The 20,881-nt window shown below is 45.0% G+C and overlaps 1 protein-coding gene and 1 long non-coding RNA gene across 4 annotated transcripts in view; one reads left to right on the top strand and one right to left on the bottom strand.

The window, feature by feature from the left end:
- LOC137532728 (uncharacterized) overlaps nucleotides 1–1,358 on the bottom strand; it is a 33,416-nt gene extending 32,058 nt beyond the window's left edge. The window contains exon 1 of the long non-coding RNA XR_011023975.1: nucleotides 930–1,358. This is a non-coding gene — a long non-coding RNA (uncharacterized lncRNA). The remainder of the gene's footprint in view (nucleotides 1–929) is intronic.
- Nucleotides 1–20,881, top strand: part of DCST2 (DC-STAMP domain containing 2) — a 149,213-nt gene that overhangs the window by 84,475 nt on the left and 43,857 nt on the right. For 2 of the 3 annotated variants that reach the window (XM_068253566.1, XM_068253568.1), the window contains exons 7-9: nucleotides 963–1,120; nucleotides 4,310–4,474; nucleotides 18,863–19,030. In XM_068253566.1, the coding sequence (XP_068109667.1) occupies nucleotides 963–1,120; nucleotides 4,310–4,474; nucleotides 18,863–19,030 (491 nt within the window). The remainder of the gene's footprint in view (nucleotides 1–962; nucleotides 1,121–4,309; nucleotides 4,475–18,862; nucleotides 19,031–20,881) is intronic. The other variant, XM_068253567.1, reaches the window with a different exon arrangement.

Here is a 20,881-nt window from a genome sequence, read left to right as displayed (position 1 = left end):
GTGATTTTTTTTGTACCAGTGATGCTGCATGATGATGTTTACATATTTGTTAAATAATTGATCTATAACGTAATTGAACCTGATTAAAGGGACTCAGAGCACCTCTCATGGGTATACCTTTAAGCCAGACGACTTCCAACAAACTTGTGCTATGACCCCTCAGGGGGAGCCTCTTGCAATGGCCATGCGTATCCCTTCCTCTTCCTGCTTCATTCAGTGATGCACTTCTCTAACAGAGAAGACATGGGTGACCTGGAAGTTATAACACAGCCAAGAATGCAGCCACGATTTTTAAATTGAAATCAAACAAAAAACTATTTGGTGTAGAACAGCGATTCAGGCATCAAATGAAAGAGGAGAGCTACAGAAAGGTATGCATATTTAAGTACTTTGCAGTACTGGTTGGAGTCTCTTTAAAGGCATACCCATGAGAGGTGCTCGGAGTTCCTTTAATTGGGGGAAGTAAGCCCATAAAATGCATTGATACTGAGCTGACAAATAAAAAAGTGTATACTACATACTGGCCATAAAATTATAGGTTGCCACTCTTCAACTTGCCAGCCCCGGGAATTGGAGTGACTGTCTTGTTGTGTTGGTGTGCTTGGCACTACTAAATAGTCAAATATTGATGGATACAGACCAGGAGGTTCTGCTGGCACATACCATGTGCCTTTTAGCTAGTGCTCTACACTAAGGTACACATTTTCTTTTCTTGATTTCCTTTTTTAGCTGTGCTTAACAAGAAGTGCTTCTTTTTGTCTCTTTCCTGTGCAGTAACACAAGACATTTTAGTTAGAAACTGCATATTATAAAGTCTACCGATTCTTTGCTGGACATATATCCTGCAGGACCCATCATTGCTTGAAAAGAGCATTCCTTTCTTATTCAGGGCCACAGGCAACATATGTATTATGTTAATATCCTCTTACTCTTATGTCCCGTTCTGTGCTGTTTTTCTGCAGAGCTCTTCGATATCACCATAGTTACATCTTTGATGATAATTTTGATAACATCTATATCACCCGAGCATTTGTTGATCTGGACAACATGAGACTACATCTGAACAGGAAGCCCCTTTTGCCACTTTCCATTCAAGAGGCCTATGACTTCATCCGTCCTGGTGAGGAGCCTTCATTTTCTGTTTCGCCTTTGTGGTCCATAGAAGGCAGTAGGAAGAGCATCACTGTAAAGATTAAATTCTGCTAATATTTAATAATTAAGGATGAAGATAATAGTTGGATTTAAAATCTACTCTTCCCCAATAATTCATATGGCTGATCAGATAACCATATTACTCTACTCTACTGCTATAGCAGTTAGTAAGTTTCCATCATAGCTAAGTCTGCTGCCATGTTTAGTCTAACAGTAGCCAGTACATGTACACCAGCAGCTTGTCTGACAGTTTCCTCCGTCGCTTTCAACTGTATGAAAACCCTCCTCTGCTGCTCATGGCTGTGTTACAAGATTTTTTGTTCACATATCTATAATCTGGTTATCATGCTTATAGTGTAACTATTAGAGATGGTCAATAAGAAAATAATAATTCTAGCAGGCATACACATGTATTGCTTGTAAATAATACAATCAAAATTAACAGGAAATTTGTTTCATTGGCTCGAGTTTGGGCTGTAATAACAATAAATCTCAGCACAGACAGGAAGAGAATAGAATAAAATAGCATTAAAGCAAACCTGAAGCGAAAATAAACTTATGATATAATGAATTGTTACGTAGTCTTGGCATGCAGAGAACTCTCACCACACATTCTATGCCATAGACGGCAGAGAGACATTTACAGGAAGAATTAGGCCCCGTTCACACTTGCGTTTTGCCATGCAAATGGACCGGATTCCGATCCGGATCCGATCCGTTTGCATCAGGCATGCATCAGGCTGCCATCCGGATCCGTGGGCAAAAAATAGCGAAATTTAAATAAAAAAATGTTGGGGTCAGCAGAAGGTGCACCTGGTGCACCTGTAGAATCAGGTTCCTCCGCTGTAGGCCTCACCTCCACCTCCGACATTCTGCCAAACAGCTCCAGCACGTCTGTCACTGCTGCTCCACTCCAGACATGCTTGGCCCATGTGTCCTCATCCGAAATGGCCGCTTGGATACGCATTGGAAGTGGGGTAGAACGTCAGGTGTTTGTAGGCAGTGTGTTCTGTGCCTTCCGTTTCCCATTGGTTTCTGTGTTCCGGGTGGTTCTGTCAGGCTCAGGTCCGGCTCTGGTCCGGGTGTGTGGGCCGGAGATCCGGACCCAAAAAATAACGCATGTTGGAAAAATGTCCGGAGTCCGGATCCGGTCCGGCTCCGTACTGTACGGAACGTACGTATGTGAACGTCCGCATAGCCTTTGCATTGCTATGCGGAACGTACGTTCCGTTTGTACAGTATACGGTCCGGATCCGAACAGGCGGATCCGGACAGGGAACGCTAATGTGAACCGGGCCTAAGTGAAAGCTGAAAGTCCAATAGGCAAACCACATTAAAGAGAAACTCCAGCCTAAACAAACATATTGTCTTTAAGTTACATTAGTTATGTTAATTAAAATAGATAGGTAATATAATCTCTTACCCACCTTGTTTTAAAAGAACAGGCAAATGTTTGATTTCATGAGGGCAGCCATCTTTTTGGTTGAAAGGAGGTGACAGGGAGCATGAGACACAGTTCCAACTGTCCTGTGTCCTGAGCACCTCTCCCAGTTGCTAGGCAACGTAAACAACAACATAGGAAATCTCATCATGCTCTGCACAGCATTAGGGAAAAAAAGCCAAGGCTTTTTTTCTTTGATGGGTGGAGCTTAGATAAAAATGCAGCTAAAAATGATGCTTTGGTAAGAAAAACAAAGTTCTGATGCTGTGAAACTGTTAAAGAAACACCAAGCCTTTTCAGTTCTGCTGAGTAGATTTTTAGTCCGGAGGTTCACTTTAAGGATAGTGTGCAATATTAAAACATCTTTCCAAGATTTTTGTTATATTAGGGGTTTGAAAATAAGGGGGTGAGAGAGGATGCTATCTATGTCCTAAATTGAGAAATTTGCTCTCACTTCCTGTTCCCAGGATTTTTTTGGCTTAAAGAGAGCCCGAGGTGAGCTCATAAAAGAAGACTACCTGATCTGGGGGGCTGAGCGCATCAGGTAGCCGCAAAAAACGCCGCTCCCCGACGCTTCTGTGGGCCGCTCTGGCCCACTTTCACTTTCGTGACCTCTGGGTTAATACGCTGGAAAGAGAGATTAATTCTCTCATCCAGCATGCAGGGAGGCAGGGGAGCGGCAGGGGGTGCAGCCAAGGAGAGAGAGAGCTGCCGAATGGCAGCTCTAGAAACCCTGCAGGAAAGCCCCTGGTGGGTGTTTTGAACAGGGAATCCCTCTCCCCTGTGTTTACCTCCGAGATGGCGACAAATAATGTTGCTAATCTATAGCGCGGTGGCGGGGAGGGGGGGAGGGCAGAGGCATGTCGTAAAGCAGAGAGAGCTTGCCTCTGTGCCCCATCTACCCCACCAAGAACCACCTCGGGTTCTCTTTAAATGTTAAAATTAGTATTATTTGGTACAGGAAATAAGGGACAGCAATACAATCTAACCAGGGATTCTAAATCTTCTCCACTCTACAAAATGTATTATTTCTTGCTGACTCTGTCACTCTTGGAGACACTTCCCTATTTATCGCCTGGACAGAAAGTGAAGAAAATAAAAAACATGGAAGTACAGGTCAGCAATAAAAAATCCAAAAGTGGGTCTAACCCCTTACCTTTTCTTGAATTGAGCCTTGGTTTAAAAATGTGACTTGAATTGACTTACTTCATCTATGTAATAAGTACATGTATGCTTTAAAGTGAACCGGAGGTGAGAGCGATATAGAGGCTGCCCTATTTGTTTCCTTTTAAACAATACCAGTTGCCTGGCAGCACACCTGATCTATTTGACTGCAGTAGTGTCCGCAATATACCAGAAACAAGCATGCAGCTAAACTGGTCAGTTCTGACAATATTTTCAGAAACACCTGATTTGTATATGGTCTGTGGCTTAATGTATTAGAGGCAGAAGATCAGCAGGGTAGCCAGGCAGCTGGTATTGCTTCAAAGGAAATAAATATGGCAGCCTCTCACTTCGGGCTCACTTCAATGAGAAAAATACAGATCACAGAGCATCACAGAATGAGGTGATGTGCAGGCTGACAGAAAGATTGGCATTCTTTGTTCTACAAGGATTCAGCAAGATCTGGAGCTGCAGGACCTCTTTAAATAATTTATAATAAGAATAATAATTTTGGGCCACACATTCTTCAATATATTCTCCAAACAATTCCAGGTGCCCTCCGACTGACGAATCGAGAGAGAAAAGGATACAAGTTTGAACTGATCAATGTGTTCAGAAGCATGCTTTCTGTCGCCTTGATCATACTATGCGACTACATGTCCTTCTGGATTTTGGATACAATTGCCAGCTTCATGATGGGAGATATAGCTTTCCGCTGTAAGTGGACTAACGTTGTGATCTACTGCAACAAATCTTGAGCCTTAAAGCAAATGTTTAAAAAATGTACTTTGCAACTTAAATGCATATATAGATATAAGACTTGCCTGCTGTCTATTTTCCTTGTTTGTTCTTTAGGATTTCCGATTTGTGTTGGAACTTTGTCTGGAGTGGAAAGAATTACCTCCAAGATCAGTGTATGTGAGAATGTTCTTTCTTTTTCCAGCCTATTGTTGGTCTTTCTGGAAGTAAATCATAAATTGGTGTTAAAGTTAATTTGAGCATCCAAACGGTGAATGCAGCTGGGACTCACTTATTTTATTATAATTTAGTATTTACAGTATATAGTGCTGGCATCTTCCTCAGCGCTGTACAGAGTCTTGTCACAACCTAATCCCTACTAATCCTATGCCGATTGTAATCTAGGCCAATTTTTAGAGGGAAGCCAATTAACTTATCTGTATGTTTTTGGGATGTAGGAGGAAACGGGGGTGCCTAAAGGAAACCCACGCAAGCATAATGCCCTGGCTGGGATTTGAACTGGAGTAAATACTAAAGGGAAGAAAACACTTCCAAAGGTCTGAAAGCAGTAAGCCATTTTTACATACACTGATGGCTTCAGATGCACCAAAGGAATTTCCTCTCTCCACACATAAATGTCACACATGTACACAGTGTGTTATGTACCATATATACTGGCATATAAGCCGACTCGCATATAAACCGACCCCACAACTTTTACCTTAAAAAACCGGGAAAAACGATTGACTCGCATATAAGCCGGTATGGTGGGTAATGCAGTGGGTCCTGAGTTTTAATAACCAAAGTACAGTAAATGCTAATGAAATGTCCACATTTACTGGTATCTTACATAATAATACTGGTAATATAGTGAATATAGTAATATAGTGAATATGAATCTGTGGCAGTGCACTATACTGGGCAGATGGCAGGCATCTCTTGTTAGGCATGGTAAATCTCCAGGACAATCTGCAAGTTGGCTGTATGCAGGTACATAGGCTCATTGTTAATATAAGCAGATTGTCCCGGAGATTAAAGAAAACCTGAACTGAAAATTAAAAGTCAAAATAAACATACACAAGTCATACTTACCTACTGTGTAGTCTATTCCTCAATCTCTTTTTCCTCTCCTGCGTCCTGTTTGTCCACTGTGATCAATGGAATTTTCCATCCTCCATTTTGAAAATGGCCATTACACCATAACAGCTTTCTGGTCAGCACACTGTTAAACTGTAACATCACCCACTTGAGCCATAGGGAAACATGGACACATCAGTTCTCCTCTCAGCTGTAACTGACAGCAACTGATATATAACTGAAAGCAACTGATATATTTCAGTTCTGACAAAATGTTGTCAGAACTGGAAGGGATCATTGTCGGAAGAAAATGGTGAGCTTCTGAGAGGAACTGATGGCAAGGTAACTATGTAATGTTTATTTGAAGTTACCTCCTGTGTTTATTTTAAATAATTTTACTCAGTACAGGTTCCTTTCAACTTTTCCTAACAAGATCTGCCTGCCATCAGCCCAGTACAGTAATCTCAAGTGCCAGCATTTTTTTGTTTCTTACCGGGTTGTTTGCAGAAGCCCTTTTTAGCTTTCACTGCTTCTCTCTCACTGTCTCAAGACGCCACTAGAGGGCGTCATAGGGATGAGACAGTGAGAGCTGACATCACACAGGTTTCTCTCTCTTTACGGCCGCCGATCAGCGCTGCACATGGTCTGTGTCCTGGCGTGCTGCTCTATGCACGCTCTTCTCGCCACCAAAACCGGAGCTCTGTGCAGCTGGAAGCCTGAATCAGCTCTCCTGCCTGACATTGTCATGCTCATCCCCGCCAGAAGCATGCTCTTCTCGCCTCCTCAGGAAAACCGGAGTTCTGTGCCGGAAGCCTGTCATCCTCCGATAACGGCCACTCGTACTCCAAAGCCTGCTCTGCCGCATGACATGCGTCCCGACCCCGCCGGACGTCTAAAGGAAGCGCGATATGTCCTCGCTTGTCCCCGCCGCATCAGCTCTGTGCCTGACACCTAAGGACTGCTAAAGAAAGAGCCGTATGTCCTTGCACATCCCCCGCTTGATCAGATCTGCTAGGACGCCGGCAATGACCCAGGTATGCACTCGGAGGCCCCACAGCAGTCAGTCTGCACACCCAAATTGTATATGACTCGCATATAAACCGAAGGGGGGACTTTTGAGCACATTTTTGGGGGTCAAAAATTCGGTTTATATGCGAGTATATACGGTAATTTGTGGACGTTATTATTATTTAGTATTTATATAGTACTAACATCTTCCGCATCGCTTTATAGAGTGTGTGTGTGTGTGTGTGTGTGTGTGTGTGTGTGTGTGTGTGTGTGTGTGTGTGTGTGTGTATCACGCGAAAACGCCTTGACCAATTTGAACTAAACTTGGTATACAGATCCCTTACTACCTGGGATATGTTCTGGGGGTCTCGCGTCCACCCTGCACACGTGGGCCGAGCTACAAACAGCCAATCAGATTTCACCCATTCAATTCAATGGAAAAAATGTAAAAGGCTGCCATTCTCACAGTAATCAAGCTAGAGTTCCCAACAGCCAATCAAATTTCAGCCATTAATTTTAAATGGGAAAATGTAAACTGCAGCCATTCTTATGCTGGATACACACCATGCGTTTCCGCGTCGAATGCGTCCGTCGATACGCATCGATTCGATTATTTCCGAGCATTTCTGAACGAATTTCGATGATTTTTAGGTCGATTGCCATGTAAAGTATGGCAAATTGACCTATCGATCCATCGAAGCTTGAATCGGACATGTCGGAAATAATCGAATCGATGCGTATCGACGGACGCATCGAATGCGGAAACGCATGGTGTGTATCCACCATTAGACTGTTAATCGCAGGGTTCTCAAACTTGCCACAGTTGGTCACTGGGTGAATGCGAATAAGATTCAAGAAAGTGGGTGGAGCCTACAACAGCCAATCAAAATTCACCTATTGATTTTCAAGGGGAATATTTAAACTGCTGCCATTCTTACACTGTTAATGGCAGAGGCTTCAAACTTGCTACAGTTGGTCTTTGGGTGACTGGGGTCCAAATTCACAAAAGGGGTGGGGCCACAAACAGCCAATCAGATTTCCTTGATGGATAAACTGCTTCCATTCACACATTTTTGATGCCAGGAACCTGAAAGCTCACAAACTTGGTCATTGAGTGACTGTGTATCCAGGTTACAAAAAGTGGGCGGAACCAAACAATTTTTTACTAGGAAAATATAAACTGTAGCCATTCTTACACTGTTAATGGCAGTGTTTTCAAACTTTGCACAGTTGGTGTGATGATTTGCTCAGCTGCCTGTGCAGGCAGGCAGCTTTTTGACCATTGTTTTGATTTGCATGCTGCAGGACTCTGGAAAGAAGAGCTTCTGTCAGTTTTGCAGCTTGTGCTTGCAGAGGAATTTGCATACGTTGTCATGCAAATTGCCTGGCCACATTCATTGGAGGCGTGCACTATAAGTACTATGTCTTTCCCACAATGCTTCGCTGTTCATAAGGATTTTGTCCTATGTAACACTCCCGGTGGGGTGTCAGCCTTGCTCTCTGTTTGAACATCAGCTTAGAGTAATTCCTGAATCTGCGCTAGGCAGATTTCCCTAGTGCAGTTAGGATTGTATTATCTGTATTGCCTGTTCTGTCTTGTCTTGCCTGTTGCCATTGTCCTGTCCCTATGGTGGTCGACAGGAAATGGTTCTGATCTCTGTTCTTGGAGTATAGCTGGTGCAGCGGTTGCTACCAGCTATCTCTTCTGTTCTGTCTCCTGGGATCGCGCTAGCTACTTTTCGCTAGCGCTGGGGATCCTTCTGTTCTGTCTCCTGGGATCGCGCTAGCTACTTTTCGCTAGCGCTGGGGATCCTTCTGTTCTGTCTTCTGGGATCGCGCTAGCCACTTTTCGCTAGCGCTGGGGATCCTTCTGTTCTGCTACTCTGTACCTGGATCGCACTCGCTTCTCGCTAGTGCTGTGGATCCTATCTCTCGCTTGTCCCTGTTTTCGTGTGTCTGTCTTGTCTGCTACGCTTGCTGGAGGCTCGGTGAGGTAACCGTTAAGCAAGCGCTCGCGTCCTCTGTTTCATGTTTGTCTGTTAATGGTTAGTTAGGCGTGCTTGTCTCTATTGTGCTTATCACGTGGAGACCGCGCATAACCGCGTGCACTGTTGCGAATGAGTGCGGTGTTCGCGGTTAGCTAGCGTTTGTTATTTTCCGTATCTCCTCATTGTATTATTTGCTGTGCCTTTGCTACCCTCGTATTCTATTCTGTTCTGCCTTGTGTCACGTCTGGCGATCGCACCTCTCGCGATCGCGTTCCTATGTCATATCTGCTGTTGTGTGTGCACGGTCGCGGGGGTGGCGACTAGATTGGCGCACACACATACAATCTGTCCCTTTGCTCGTTCTCATTCGCAATCGCCTCTCTTGCGATTGCGTTCTGCGCTTCGTACAAATTCCTGTCTGGCATTTGTGGAGGTACAGAGGATTGGTTCCTCTGCACTCCCCAGCGCCATCTGCCGACAGGAATTTTCCCTCTACGGGTGCGTAGCACCTTTTGCTGGGTTCCTGCAATTATACGCTTGTGGAGGATTTCTGCCGTATCAGCGCACGCGTTGTGCGCTGATCACGGAGAAAGTTCCACAATCGTTACAGTATGAACAGCCCAACCAAAATTCCCAGTGTAGAGGGAATTTCTGATTTGTACGATTTTGTCGAATATGGCTCTTGTACCTTTAAGAGATTTAAAAAACTTGAACCTGAATCAGCAGACGAATTTTTGTCTGAGTGTACAAAACTGTGAGCGAACCCTGAATTCCAATGCACCCAAGTGTCTACCTGGGCCCCCCAAATGGTTTACATTCTGTTGGGGGGCGAAATGTCAATGTGGGCTTATGATGTGTTAGATCATACCACCCTGAGTCAAAGACCACTGGAATTCTTGGCCTTTTTAATTCACAATTGGCTGAGATTACCTCAATTACCATACCCCCTTAACGAGTTGTTGTCAGCAGCTCAATCAGCTGTTCCATCTACTCTTACATCCATAAAGCAGCCATCCAAAGCCTCTAAGTCTAAACGTAAAAGATCTAGGAAGGCTTCCCAGCGGAAAGATCTGTTGCCCCTAGCAACCACAAATAAAGAGGTTATTTCTGTCAAGTCTGAAATGGGCAAAACCATGCAGTATGATAATGATGTTTATAATGCATCTGCTGATCAGTTTCCAGGTTTTTTGCCCCAATCCAAAGCTTATGTGGATCCTGCTATAGGTAGGATCGCACACTACATTAAAGCAGTTAAAAAATCTGTTCTTGTTCCTGAACTCCACCCCTATGGAGATTATTTGGATACTGGCCTGTTTGAACCCCCATTTGCTTCCTGGGATATTGGGGCCTTGCTGGAAGAATTCGATTTTGATTGGAAAGCCTTTTGCGATTTTTACATCGCAAAAAGCGAAGATGTCTTGAATGCTTGTCTCGATTCTATGTACCTTCTGATTGATTCAGATAAATGTGACAAGGATGATGTGGATCTGGTGATCTATGTATGGCAAACGATTTTGGATGAGTTGCACACACGCCAACCAATTGATTCCAATAAAGAGACATCGTTGTCAGATGATTGTTCCTGCCTTTCTGGGGTAAAGCATGAGAGTCTTGACTTTGTGCAATCTGAAATGAATGAGTGTGCTGCTGTGGTTGGTTCCTGTGCGAATCCCGAAGGATTCTCTCCTGACAGTGTGCAGTTTGAATCTGTGCGATCTGATGCCTGTTTCTCGGATGTTCCTGCAGATTGTGATCGGCATGAGTCTGCCGGTTTCCTCAAGGATGTGTGGGATCCTTTGTCAGTTAGAAACAGATCTTTGGATCTTCCATCTGTGACCCTGCTATGGGGAAAATTTCTCGACTATGTAGCGTCAAAAGTAAAATTTTTATGCCTAATAAAGTTTATCCTGTTGATGTCGCCATTTCTTATGCAAATGAGTCTCTGTCTCACCCTGTTCACACCTGTAAGGGCCCGTTGCCTGGGGACAGTTGCTCCAGCGTTTCGGTCCTAGATGCCTTGCAGTCTGCTCCGCAGATCGTGGAGGTTTGCGCTATAGAAGCGTCAGTTTCACAACCTAAAGTGAATTTTGATTCGCAGGTTTTGCGTTCTGATTCCTCAGATTCGACATTGTTAGCCGAATCTAAGAGTGAGACAGCGCTTCGGTTTTGCGAATCTGATGCTGAACCTTCTTTGCCTTGTTCAGAGACGCTTTCACTGAATCTGCCCTGTACCATGAAAAAAACATGATCTCCACTTGCACTGACATTTGTGAGTCCCTTTCTTGCTTTGAAGAAAGTTCTGACTCTCCACCCTGTACTCTGGATGAGTCAATATTGCCTTGTACAATATCTCCTGCCCTGCCCCTAGAGGCTCGTCTAGGTATTGCTGCTATTTTTACCTGTCTTTCTGCAGTTTTGGAGTTGCAAGCTAGTTTTACTGCTACGCAGAATTCTGGGTGCAGCGAGATTAAAGTTAGGGAGTCAGTGTGTGGTCCAGTGAATATTCCTGTATGTTCCACTCATGATGATGAGATCCAGTCTCAGTTTATAGTGGAACCTTCCCTGGGACATTTGCCCTGTCCACAAAATAAAGTTCTAATTTTGCCCTGTAACATGGATAGTTCAGTATCCTTCTCAGAAAACTTGAAAAATTATGTTCCTGAAGTTTTGTCTGATGTTCTGGAGGTCTCCGAGTTCCTCCCAAAGGGAGCAGAACTTGTAGGAGATGTCTCCTGCCCCCAAGTCCTTCTGAGGTGTTGCCCACTTCAGTAGGCATTGCTGTTGTGCTGACTACCTTTGCAGCTCTGGTGGAGCTTCATTCATATGTAGTCAATGATGATATTGCAGTCACAGAAATTTCTGAATTTGAGTCCGAGTCTTCTTTTGAAAGTCCAGTGCTTGAGACCATTGCTCGTGATGATTCTCTGCCCGGTCCTGGTTTTGGTTTCCTCGTGTCGGACTCTGAGGTTGGCAGTTCCCCGACATGTCCTGAGGTTTCTCCTGTGCTGGTGTACCCCAGTATGCTCTGTGACCCAGAAAGCCCAAGTGTGCCTCGGTTACCAGCGTACTCAGATGCTTCCTCGGTGGAGACATGCTCTGATATGGCCTGCCTGCTTGCATGCCCAGAAGTGGTCCCTGAAAGTCTTGATCTTGATGGGGGTCCTCGTAATTCTGAATCCGGAATTGTCATTGGTTCCATGGGGGTTCTTGGTAATTCTCCATGTGAGCCTGGTGATTGTTCTGCCCTCTTGGGATCTCTGTGGAGCTTCAAAAGGTTCTGGGAGATTTCGGGAGAAATTTTGCTTGGTACCCTGGATAAGACCAACGGTGGCTTTTGTGTTGTAAGGGACACTTCGAACAGGTATTGTGGCAGGTTTGGTATTTTCGGACGCTCCTTGGAAGGTGGTGGGTATTGTCTGGAGGGTGTCGATGGCTTCTTCTCTGGCGTTCACAGTCCTGATGGGTGTTACACTGAGACTGGTAGTACTGATGGGCATGTTTCGGTGGCTTCTGCTTCCGATGAGGTCGGTTTCGGGTGGACTGACTCTGGAATTGGACCTTGTCGGGCTGTCCTGACCTTCATGAGTCTTCAGTTTGAGTCTGTTGCTAATAGCAGTTTTGAGGGTCGTCTGGAATTCGACCCTGGGGGGGGGGGGGGGGGTACTGTGATGATTTGCTCAGCTGCCTGTGCAGGCAGGCAGCTTTTTGACCATTGTTTTGATTTGCATGCTGCAGGACTCTGGAAAGAAGAGCTTCTGTCAGTTTTGCAGCTTGTGCTTGCAGAGTAATTTGCATACGTTGTCATGCAAATTGCCTGGCCACATTCATTGGAGGCGTGCACTATAAGTACTATGTCTTTCCCACAATGCTTCGCTGTTCATAAGGATTTTGTCCTATGTAACACTCCCGGTGGGGTGTCAGCCTTGCTCTCTGTTTGAACATCAGCTTAGAGTAATTCCTGAATCTGCGCTAGGCAGATTTCCCTAGTGCAGTTAGGATTATATTATCTGTATTGCCTGTTCTGTCTTGTCTTGCCTGTTGCCATTGTCCTGTCCCTATGGTGGTCGACAGGAAATGGTTCTGATCTCTGTTCTTGGAGTATAGCTGGTGCAGCGGTTGCTACCAGCTATCTCTTCTGTTCTGTCTCCTGGGATCGCGCTAGCTACTTTTCGCTAGCGCTGGGGATCCTTCTGTTCTGTCTCCTGGGATCGCGCTAGCTACTTTTCGCTAGCGCTGGGGATCCTTCTGTTCTGTCTTCTGGGATCACGCTAGCCAGTTTTCGCTAGCGCTGGGGATCCTTCTGTTCTGCTACTCTGTACCTGGATCGCACTCGCTTCTCGCTAGTGCTGTGGATCCTATCTCTCGCTTGTCCCTGTTTTCGTGTGTCTGTCTTGTCCGCTACGCTTGCTGGAGGCTCGGTGAGGTAACCGTTAAGCAAGCGCTCGCGTCCTCTGTTTCATGTTTGTCTGTTAATGGTTAGTTAGGCGTGCTTGTCTCTATTGTGCTTATCACGTGGAGACCGCGCATAACCGCGTGCACTGTTGCGAATGAGTGCGGTGTTCGCGGTTAGCTAGCGTTTGTTATTTTCCGTATCTCCTCGTATTATTTGCTGTGCCTTTGCTACCCTTGTATTCTATTCTGTTCTGCCTTGTGTCACGTCTGGCGATCGCACCTCTCGCGATCGCGTTCCTATTTCATATCTGCTGTTGTGTGTGCGCGGTCGCGGGGTGGCGACTAGACTGGCGCACACACATACGATCTGTCCCTTTGCTCGTTCTCATTCGCAATCGCCTCTCTTGCGATTGCGTTCTGCGCTTCGTACAAATTCCTGTCTGGCATTTTTGGAGGTACAGAGGATTGGTTCCTCTGCACTCCCCAGCGCCATCTGCCGACAGGAATTTTCCCTCTACGGGTGCGTAGCACCTTTTGCAGGGTTCCTGCAATTATACGCTTGTGGAGGATTTCCGCCGTATCAGCGCACGCGTTATGCGCTGATCACGAAGAAAGTTCCACAATCGTTACAGTTGGTCACTGGGTGAATGAGATTAAGAATTTGGAAGGTAGGTGGAGCCTACAACAGCCAATAAAAATTCACCTTTCGATTTTTAAAGGGAATATTTAAGCTGCTACCATTCTTATACTGTTAATAGCAGATGCCTCAAACCTGGTACAGTTGGTCACTGAGTGATTAGGGTTCAAATTCAGAAAGGGGGCGGAGCCACAAACAGCCAATCAGATTTGTTTATTTTTCAATGGGAATATTATTTATTTATTGTATTTTTAAAGCGCCAACATATTACGCAGCGCTGGACAATAAATAGAGATACATACAATATTTAGGGGTGACATACAGCAAAATGACAATACCTGAATACAAGAAAGACCAGATCATGCCGCACAGTATGAGTACAAGGTAATGCTTAGTCACTGGAGGGGAGCATGGAGATTAGGCAAGTTAGGTTCATTCAGATGCATAGCATGGGTTCACAGTAATGGAGGTGCATGATCAGGTAGGACACAAAAGGAGGAGGACCCTGCCGAAAGGCTTACAATCTAGAGGGAGAGGTAAGGACACGGAAGGTAGGGGACCAGAGTTCAGCTGTGGGTTTAGAGCACTTGTGAGGGGTAGTAGGCCAGAGTGAAAAGGTGAGTTTTGAGGGCTTTCTTGAAGATGTTGAAGGAGGGGGCTGCCCTAATGGGTAGAGGTAGGGAGTTCCATAGTGTTGGAGCAGCTCTTGAGAAGTCCTGGAGGCGTGCATGGGACTGGGTGATGCGGGGGGCGGTTAGGCGAAGTTCATTGGAAGAGCGGAGTGAGCGGCTAGGTGTGTACCTCTGAGTAAGATCGGAAATGTAGGTTGGACAGATTTGTAGGTCAGACACAGTATCTTGAATCTGATTCTGGACTGGATAGGAAGCCAGTGGAGGGATTCAAGGAGAGGATCCGCTGTGGTGGAGCGATGGGAGCAGTGGATAATTCTGGCTGCCGCATTCATGATGGACTGCAGTGGGGCTGTTCGGGTCATAGGGAGACCAGGCTGCAGGGCATTGCAGTAGCCAAGGCAGGAAATTATGAGGGCATGGATGAGGAGTTTGGTGGTGGCAGAGGTCAGGAAAGGGCGAATCTTACAGATGTTACGAAGGTGGAAGTTGCAGGACTTTGTGAGGTTTTGGATGTGGGGAGTGAAGGAGAGTGCGGAGTCCAGGGTGACACCCAGACAGCGGGCTTGAGAGGTAGGGTGAATGGTAGTGTAGTTAACAGTGACATGCACATCTGGGCTGTTTATGGATGTCCGGGGTGGGAAGATCATAAATTCCGTTTTGTCTAGGTTTAGTTTCAGGAACCTAGCGGACATCCAGGAGGAGATGGCTGATAGACAGGAGGAGACCTTGTCCATGGTAGTGGTGGATATGTCAGGGTTGTGGAGGTAGATCTGGGTGTCATCTGCATACAGATGATAGTTAAAACCCATGGAGGAGATAACCTTGCCAATGGAGGATGTGTATAGGGTGAACAGTAGGGGGCCAAGGACTGAACCTTGGGGACTCCCACCGAGAGGTGGTTGGGGGTGGACGAGGACTCATTAAAGGCGGTCGTGAAGGAGCGGTTGGAGAGATAGGATGAAAGCCAGGACAGGGCAAGATCGTGAATGCCCATGGACTGGAGGAGTAGGGGATGATCTACTGTGTCAAACGCTGCTGAAAGGTCAAGGAGGAGGAGAATGGAGTATTTACCTTCAGCTTTAGCTAAAACTAGGTCATTGACCACTTTGGTGAGAGCTGTTTCGGTTGAGTGGGCAGGCCGAAATCCAGATTGCAGTGGGTCTAACAGTGAGTTGGCATTGAGGAACTGGGTCAGGCGTTTGTGAACCAGAGGTTCAAGGAGTTTTGAGGCAAAGGGGAGGAGGGAGATAGGACGGTAGTTGGAGGGTAGCGAGGGGTCAAGGGAGGGTTTCTTAAGCAGGGGTAGTACAGTGGCCTGCTTTAAGTCTGAAGGGAAGGTGCCTGTGGATAGGGAGAGGTTGAACAGGGTAGTGAGGACTGAGGCCAATTCCGTGAAGTGAGGCTGGAGTAAATCAGAAGGGATGGGGTCAAGGGGGGGGAAGTAGTGGTATGGGAAGTCTGCAGTAGGTGGATGACTTCCTCGGTGGTAGTAGGAGTGAAGGATGTGAGGGGAGGATAGGGTGGAAGAGGAGCTGGTTGGGAGGGGGTGGGAGGTGAAGATTTGAGATTGGATATTTCCTGGCGGATTGGAGACAATTTTGTTGGTGAAGTGGGTGGCTAAATCTGTGGCAGAGAGGGAGGAAACGGAGGGTGGGGGAGTTGAAAGTGGCAAAAAGACGCCGGGGGTTGGAATATACAAAGTATTGATACCAAGGACCCCAAAGCTGATAAACTTGATAATTGAGTGACTGTATGTCAAGGTTAGAAAAAGTGGGCGGTGCCAACAACTAAATTTTTTACATGGCAGGGTTCCCAAACTTTACACAATTGGCCACTGGGTGACTGGGATGAATATTCAGAAAGTGGGTGGAGCCTACAAGAGCCAATCAAAATTCACCTATTGATTTTCAAGGGGAATATTTACATTGCTACCATTCTTACACTGTTAATGGCAAAGGCCTTAAACTTGATACAGTCAGTCATTGGATGACTGGGGTCCAAATTCACTAAAGGGGTGGAGACACAAACAGCCAATCAGATTTGTTGGAATGATTTCAACCATTCTGTTATTGGCAGGGTTCTCAAACTTGACACAGTTGGTCACTGGGTGACTGGGACTTATATTCAGGAAAGTGGGTGGAGCCTACAGCAGCCAATCAAAATTCACCTGTTTATTTTCAAGGGGAATATTTACATTGCTGCCATTCATGCACTCTTAATGGCAGAGGCCTTAAATCTGGTACAGTCAGTCACTGGGAGACTGGGGTTTAAATTCTGAAGGGGGCGGGCCAAAAGAGCCAATCAGATTTGTTTAATAACAATGGTAAAATGCAACTTATTGATGCCAAAGACCCCAGAGCTCATAAACTTGGTCATTGAGTGACTATATGTCAAGGTTAGCAATAGTGGGCGGAGCCAAAAACACTTTTTACATGGGAAAATATCAACTGCAGCTATTCTTACACTGTTAATGGCAGGGTTCTCAAACTTGACACAGTTGGTCACTGGGGGACTAGGATTAATATTCGGAAAAGTAGGTGGAGCCTACAAGAGCCAATCAAAATTCACCTATTGATTTTCAAGGGGAATATTGAAACTGCAGCCATTCTTACACTGTTAATGGCAGAGGCCTCCACCCTGCTACGGTTGGTCGTTAAGTGACTGGAGTTCAAATTCAGTAAAGGGGTGGAGCCAAAAACAGCCAGATTTCTTTGCTGAATAAACTGCTTCCATTAGCACAATTTTGATGCCAGGAACCCAAAAGCTCACAAACTTGGTCATTGAGTGTGTCAAGGTTACAAAAAGTGGGTGGAGTCAAAAACAGATTTTTCTGGGAAATTGTAAACTGCAGCCTTTCTTCACTGTTAATGGCAGGGTTCTCAAACTTTGCACAGTGGGTTACTGGGTGACAGGGATTAATATTCAGAAAAGTGGGTGGAGCCTAAAAAGCCAATCAAAAATCACATGTCGCTTTTCAAGGGGAATATTAAAATTGCTGCCATTCTTGCACTGTTAATGGCACAAGCCTCAAACCTGGTACAGTTGGTCACTGGGTCACTGGGGTTCAAATTCAGAAAAGGGGACAGAGCCACAAACCGTGAATCAGATGTGTTTCATTTAATGGGAAAATACAAATTTTTGATGCCAAGGACCCCAAAGCTCACAAACTTGGTCATTGAGTGACTGTGTGTCTAGGTTACAAAAAGTAGACGGAGCCAAAAACAAATTTCACTGGGAAAATGTAAACTGCAGCCCTTCTTACACTGTTAATGGCAGGGTTCCCAAACTTTGCCCATATGGTCACTGGGTGACTGAGATTAATATTCAGGGAAGTGGGTGGAGCCTATAAAAGACAATCAAAATTCACCTGTTGATTTTCAAGGGGAATATTTAAATTGCTGCCAATTTTACACTGTTAATAACAGATGCCTCAAACCTGCTACAGTTGGTCATTGGGTGACTGGAGTTCAAATGCTGGAGAGAGGTGGAGTCATAAACAGCCTATCTGATTTGTTTAATTTATATGGGAATATACAAATGATTGATGCCAAGGACCCCAAAGCTCACAAACTTTGTCATTGAGTGTTTGTGCGTTAGGGTTAGAAAAAGTGGGCTGAGTCAACACCAGTCAAATGCATACACGGGCAATGCCGGGTCATCAGTGGGTGGAGAAAAATACAAATTTCACTGGGAAATAAAAATTATTGATGCCAAGGACCCCAAAGCTCACAAAATTGGCCATTGAGTAGTGACTGTGTGTCCAGGTTACGAAAATTGGGTGGAGCCAAAAACAAATTTCACTGGGAAAATGTAAACTGCAGCCATTCTTACACTGCTAATGGTAGGGTTCTTAAACTTTGCACAATTGGTCACTGGGTGACTGGGATTAATATTCAGAAAAGTGGTTGGAGCCTACAAAAGTGAATCAAATTTCACCTATTGCTTTTCAAGGGGAATATTTAACTGCTACCATTCTTGCACTGTTGTGTGTTAGGGTTAGAAAAAGTGGGCGGAACCAACACCAGCCAAATACATACTCGAGCAACGCCGGGCAATCAGCTAGTATATATATATATATATATATATATATATATATATATATATATATATAGATAGATAGATAGATAGATAGACAGTTTTGTCACTAACTGTCCCTCGGAGAAGCTTACACTCTAATCCCTACCATAGTCATATGTCTATTGTAGTCTAGGGTCAATTTAGGGGAAGCCAATTTACTTATTTGTATGTTTTTGGGATGTGGGAGGAAACCAGAATGTCCAGAGGAAACCCACGTAGACACGGAGAACATACAAACTCCTTGCAGATGTTGACCTGGCTGGGATTTGAACCAGGGACCCAGCGCTGCAAGGGAAGAGCGCTAACCACTAAGCCACCGTGCTGCACCGTGTTGCTAAATAAATTGTGTAAATGCGGTGATGTTAACGTGTGCCATGTGCACATGTTAAGATTAACTTTCTTTAGTGAATCAACCCTTTATATCTGCACACATGTATAACTTTCAAAACATATTTTATACAAGTGCATTTCAAGACTTTCTGAGAACTGTAATAATAGCATCAATGCTGAACTGAAGTCCATATTGATGCGTATGTGCTTAATCCTCTCCTACCAGTACCAGCGAACATCTATCTAAGTGTAAATGGAACAGGTTTCCTCGATCAGCTCTACTCCAAGCTGGCAGCTGCTGTCAACGTCCTTGACAGAGTGAACATCACTGTCTTGTCCAGAAAATGTGCCCCTCAAGCCTCCGAACCGGATTATTATGGTTACATCATGATTGGTATGTTACTGCCAAATAATTATGACTATTAGCAAGAGAGAAGACATGACTGCTGAGGCCAGGGGTGTAATCTAGCAACTGTCAGACACTTATAAAAAGCCAGAGAACCTGTGTTCCAATCACCAGTAGTGAAGAGAGTTTAACAACAAATTGGAGCGTTGTGTGACCCTTAATGATAAGTCTACTTATGATTTAACTATACTAAATTAATCTGAAACGTGTCCCTGTAAAGCAAAGCCATTATAGTGAATAAATGATTTTTCTAATCAGGAAAGATCTGAAAAATCCCTGATTGACAATTACTAGTGCTTCCCCTTTACAAGACGTCTACAAGAACGCCAAACACAGCTTTGATACTGACTGCTGGCCTGGCACTTTCCTCAGTATTTCTGCTATTACTCCTCTTTCCCCGACTCCCATGCCTACCAATTACCGGGCCTTACTGTGCGTGATCAGGGTGTAAAAGTAGCCCCTGTGATTCCCTCAACATCATGAGGGGGCTTGGGGATTTAAAGGGAAGGTTCAAGCAAAATAAAAAAATGAGTTTCACTTACCTGGGGCTTCTACCAGCCCCATGCAGCCATCCTGTGCTCTCGTAGTCACTCACTGCTGCTCCAGTCCCCCGCTGGCAGCTTTCTGACCTCGGAGGTCGGCGGGACGCATTGCGTACATTTTTACGCATTCCCGCTAGTGCAGGAACATTAGCACATACATTTTTACGCATTACTGGTTTAATGCGTAAAAATTTACGCATTAAACCAGTAATGCGTAAAAATGTATGTGTTAATGTTCCTGCACTAGCGGGAATGCGTAAAAATGTACGCAATGCGTCCCGCCGACCTCCGAGGTCAGAAAGCTGCCAGCGGGGGACTGGAGCAGCAGTGAGTGACTATGAGGGCACAGGATGGCTGCATGGGGCTGGTAGAAGACCCAGGTAAGTGAAACTCATTTTTTTATTTTGCTTGGACCTTCCCTTTAAGGGGGCTTGGTTCTGTCTGTGGCAAGCGCAGAGCATCATACATTACCTTCATCTACCGGTGCATCATGTCCAGTGTTCTCCCCAGGACCTAATTTTGGTGGGCACCAGCGTGTCATCGGCTCGCCTCCTCATCCTCTTCCTATGCTGTAAGCAGGGTTGCACTTGTACTGCATTCCCCCTTTATGCCCCATTCGGCTATTTTTCTCATGCCACCCGGTAGGAAATCGTTTCTTGGGAGAACACTGATGTCCTCACTTCTCTCTTCTTCACTGTAATCGCTGTTTTAGCTGCGCTTGTATCTTCATGTAGGGGGTGGGATGCAAGGCAAATTAAACTGCAATGGGGGGGGGGGGGGTTGTGGAGTACACTCCTGTGTGTGATAGCATTATCTGATCTGTTATATGCACAGCAAGTCTGATCAGTAGGTGGGGTATTTTGCAGGTTGCAGAAGTACAGAATAATCAGACCTATAGACATATCTATGTATATTGGGGAAATCAGTAGTGCATTACCATTTATTAATCGGGGCAATATGGCAACTTGGATTTTGAATATTTATGTCCTAAAGTAATAGATCGCTTACTTTGCACTCTCCTCCTGGTTCCAGCAATGTGTCTAAAGCACTTGGAAACAACGGGAGAAAAAAAGAGATAAAAACTAGTGAGGAATGTTAGCAGGATTTCACAAGTTTTTATTATTTTCCATTTTCATAATCTTTTTATTAATAATAATCATGCGAAAACTATAAGCAATTCATATAATTGTATAAGCAATTCGGTAGAGGTAAGTGACCTCATATCTAGCAGACTGACTGATAGCTCTGTCCTGAGACATGTATTGGCGTTTAAGTACACCTGGAGGTATTTGCTGCG

This window comes from Hyperolius riggenbachi, chromosome 9, assembly GCF_040937935.1.
Source record: "Hyperolius riggenbachi isolate aHypRig1 chromosome 9, aHypRig1.pri, whole genome shotgun sequence".
NCBI classification, from domain to species: domain Eukaryota; kingdom Metazoa; phylum Chordata; class Amphibia; order Anura; family Hyperoliidae; genus Hyperolius; species Hyperolius riggenbachi.
This window is presented reverse-complemented; position numbering and strand designations above follow the sequence as displayed.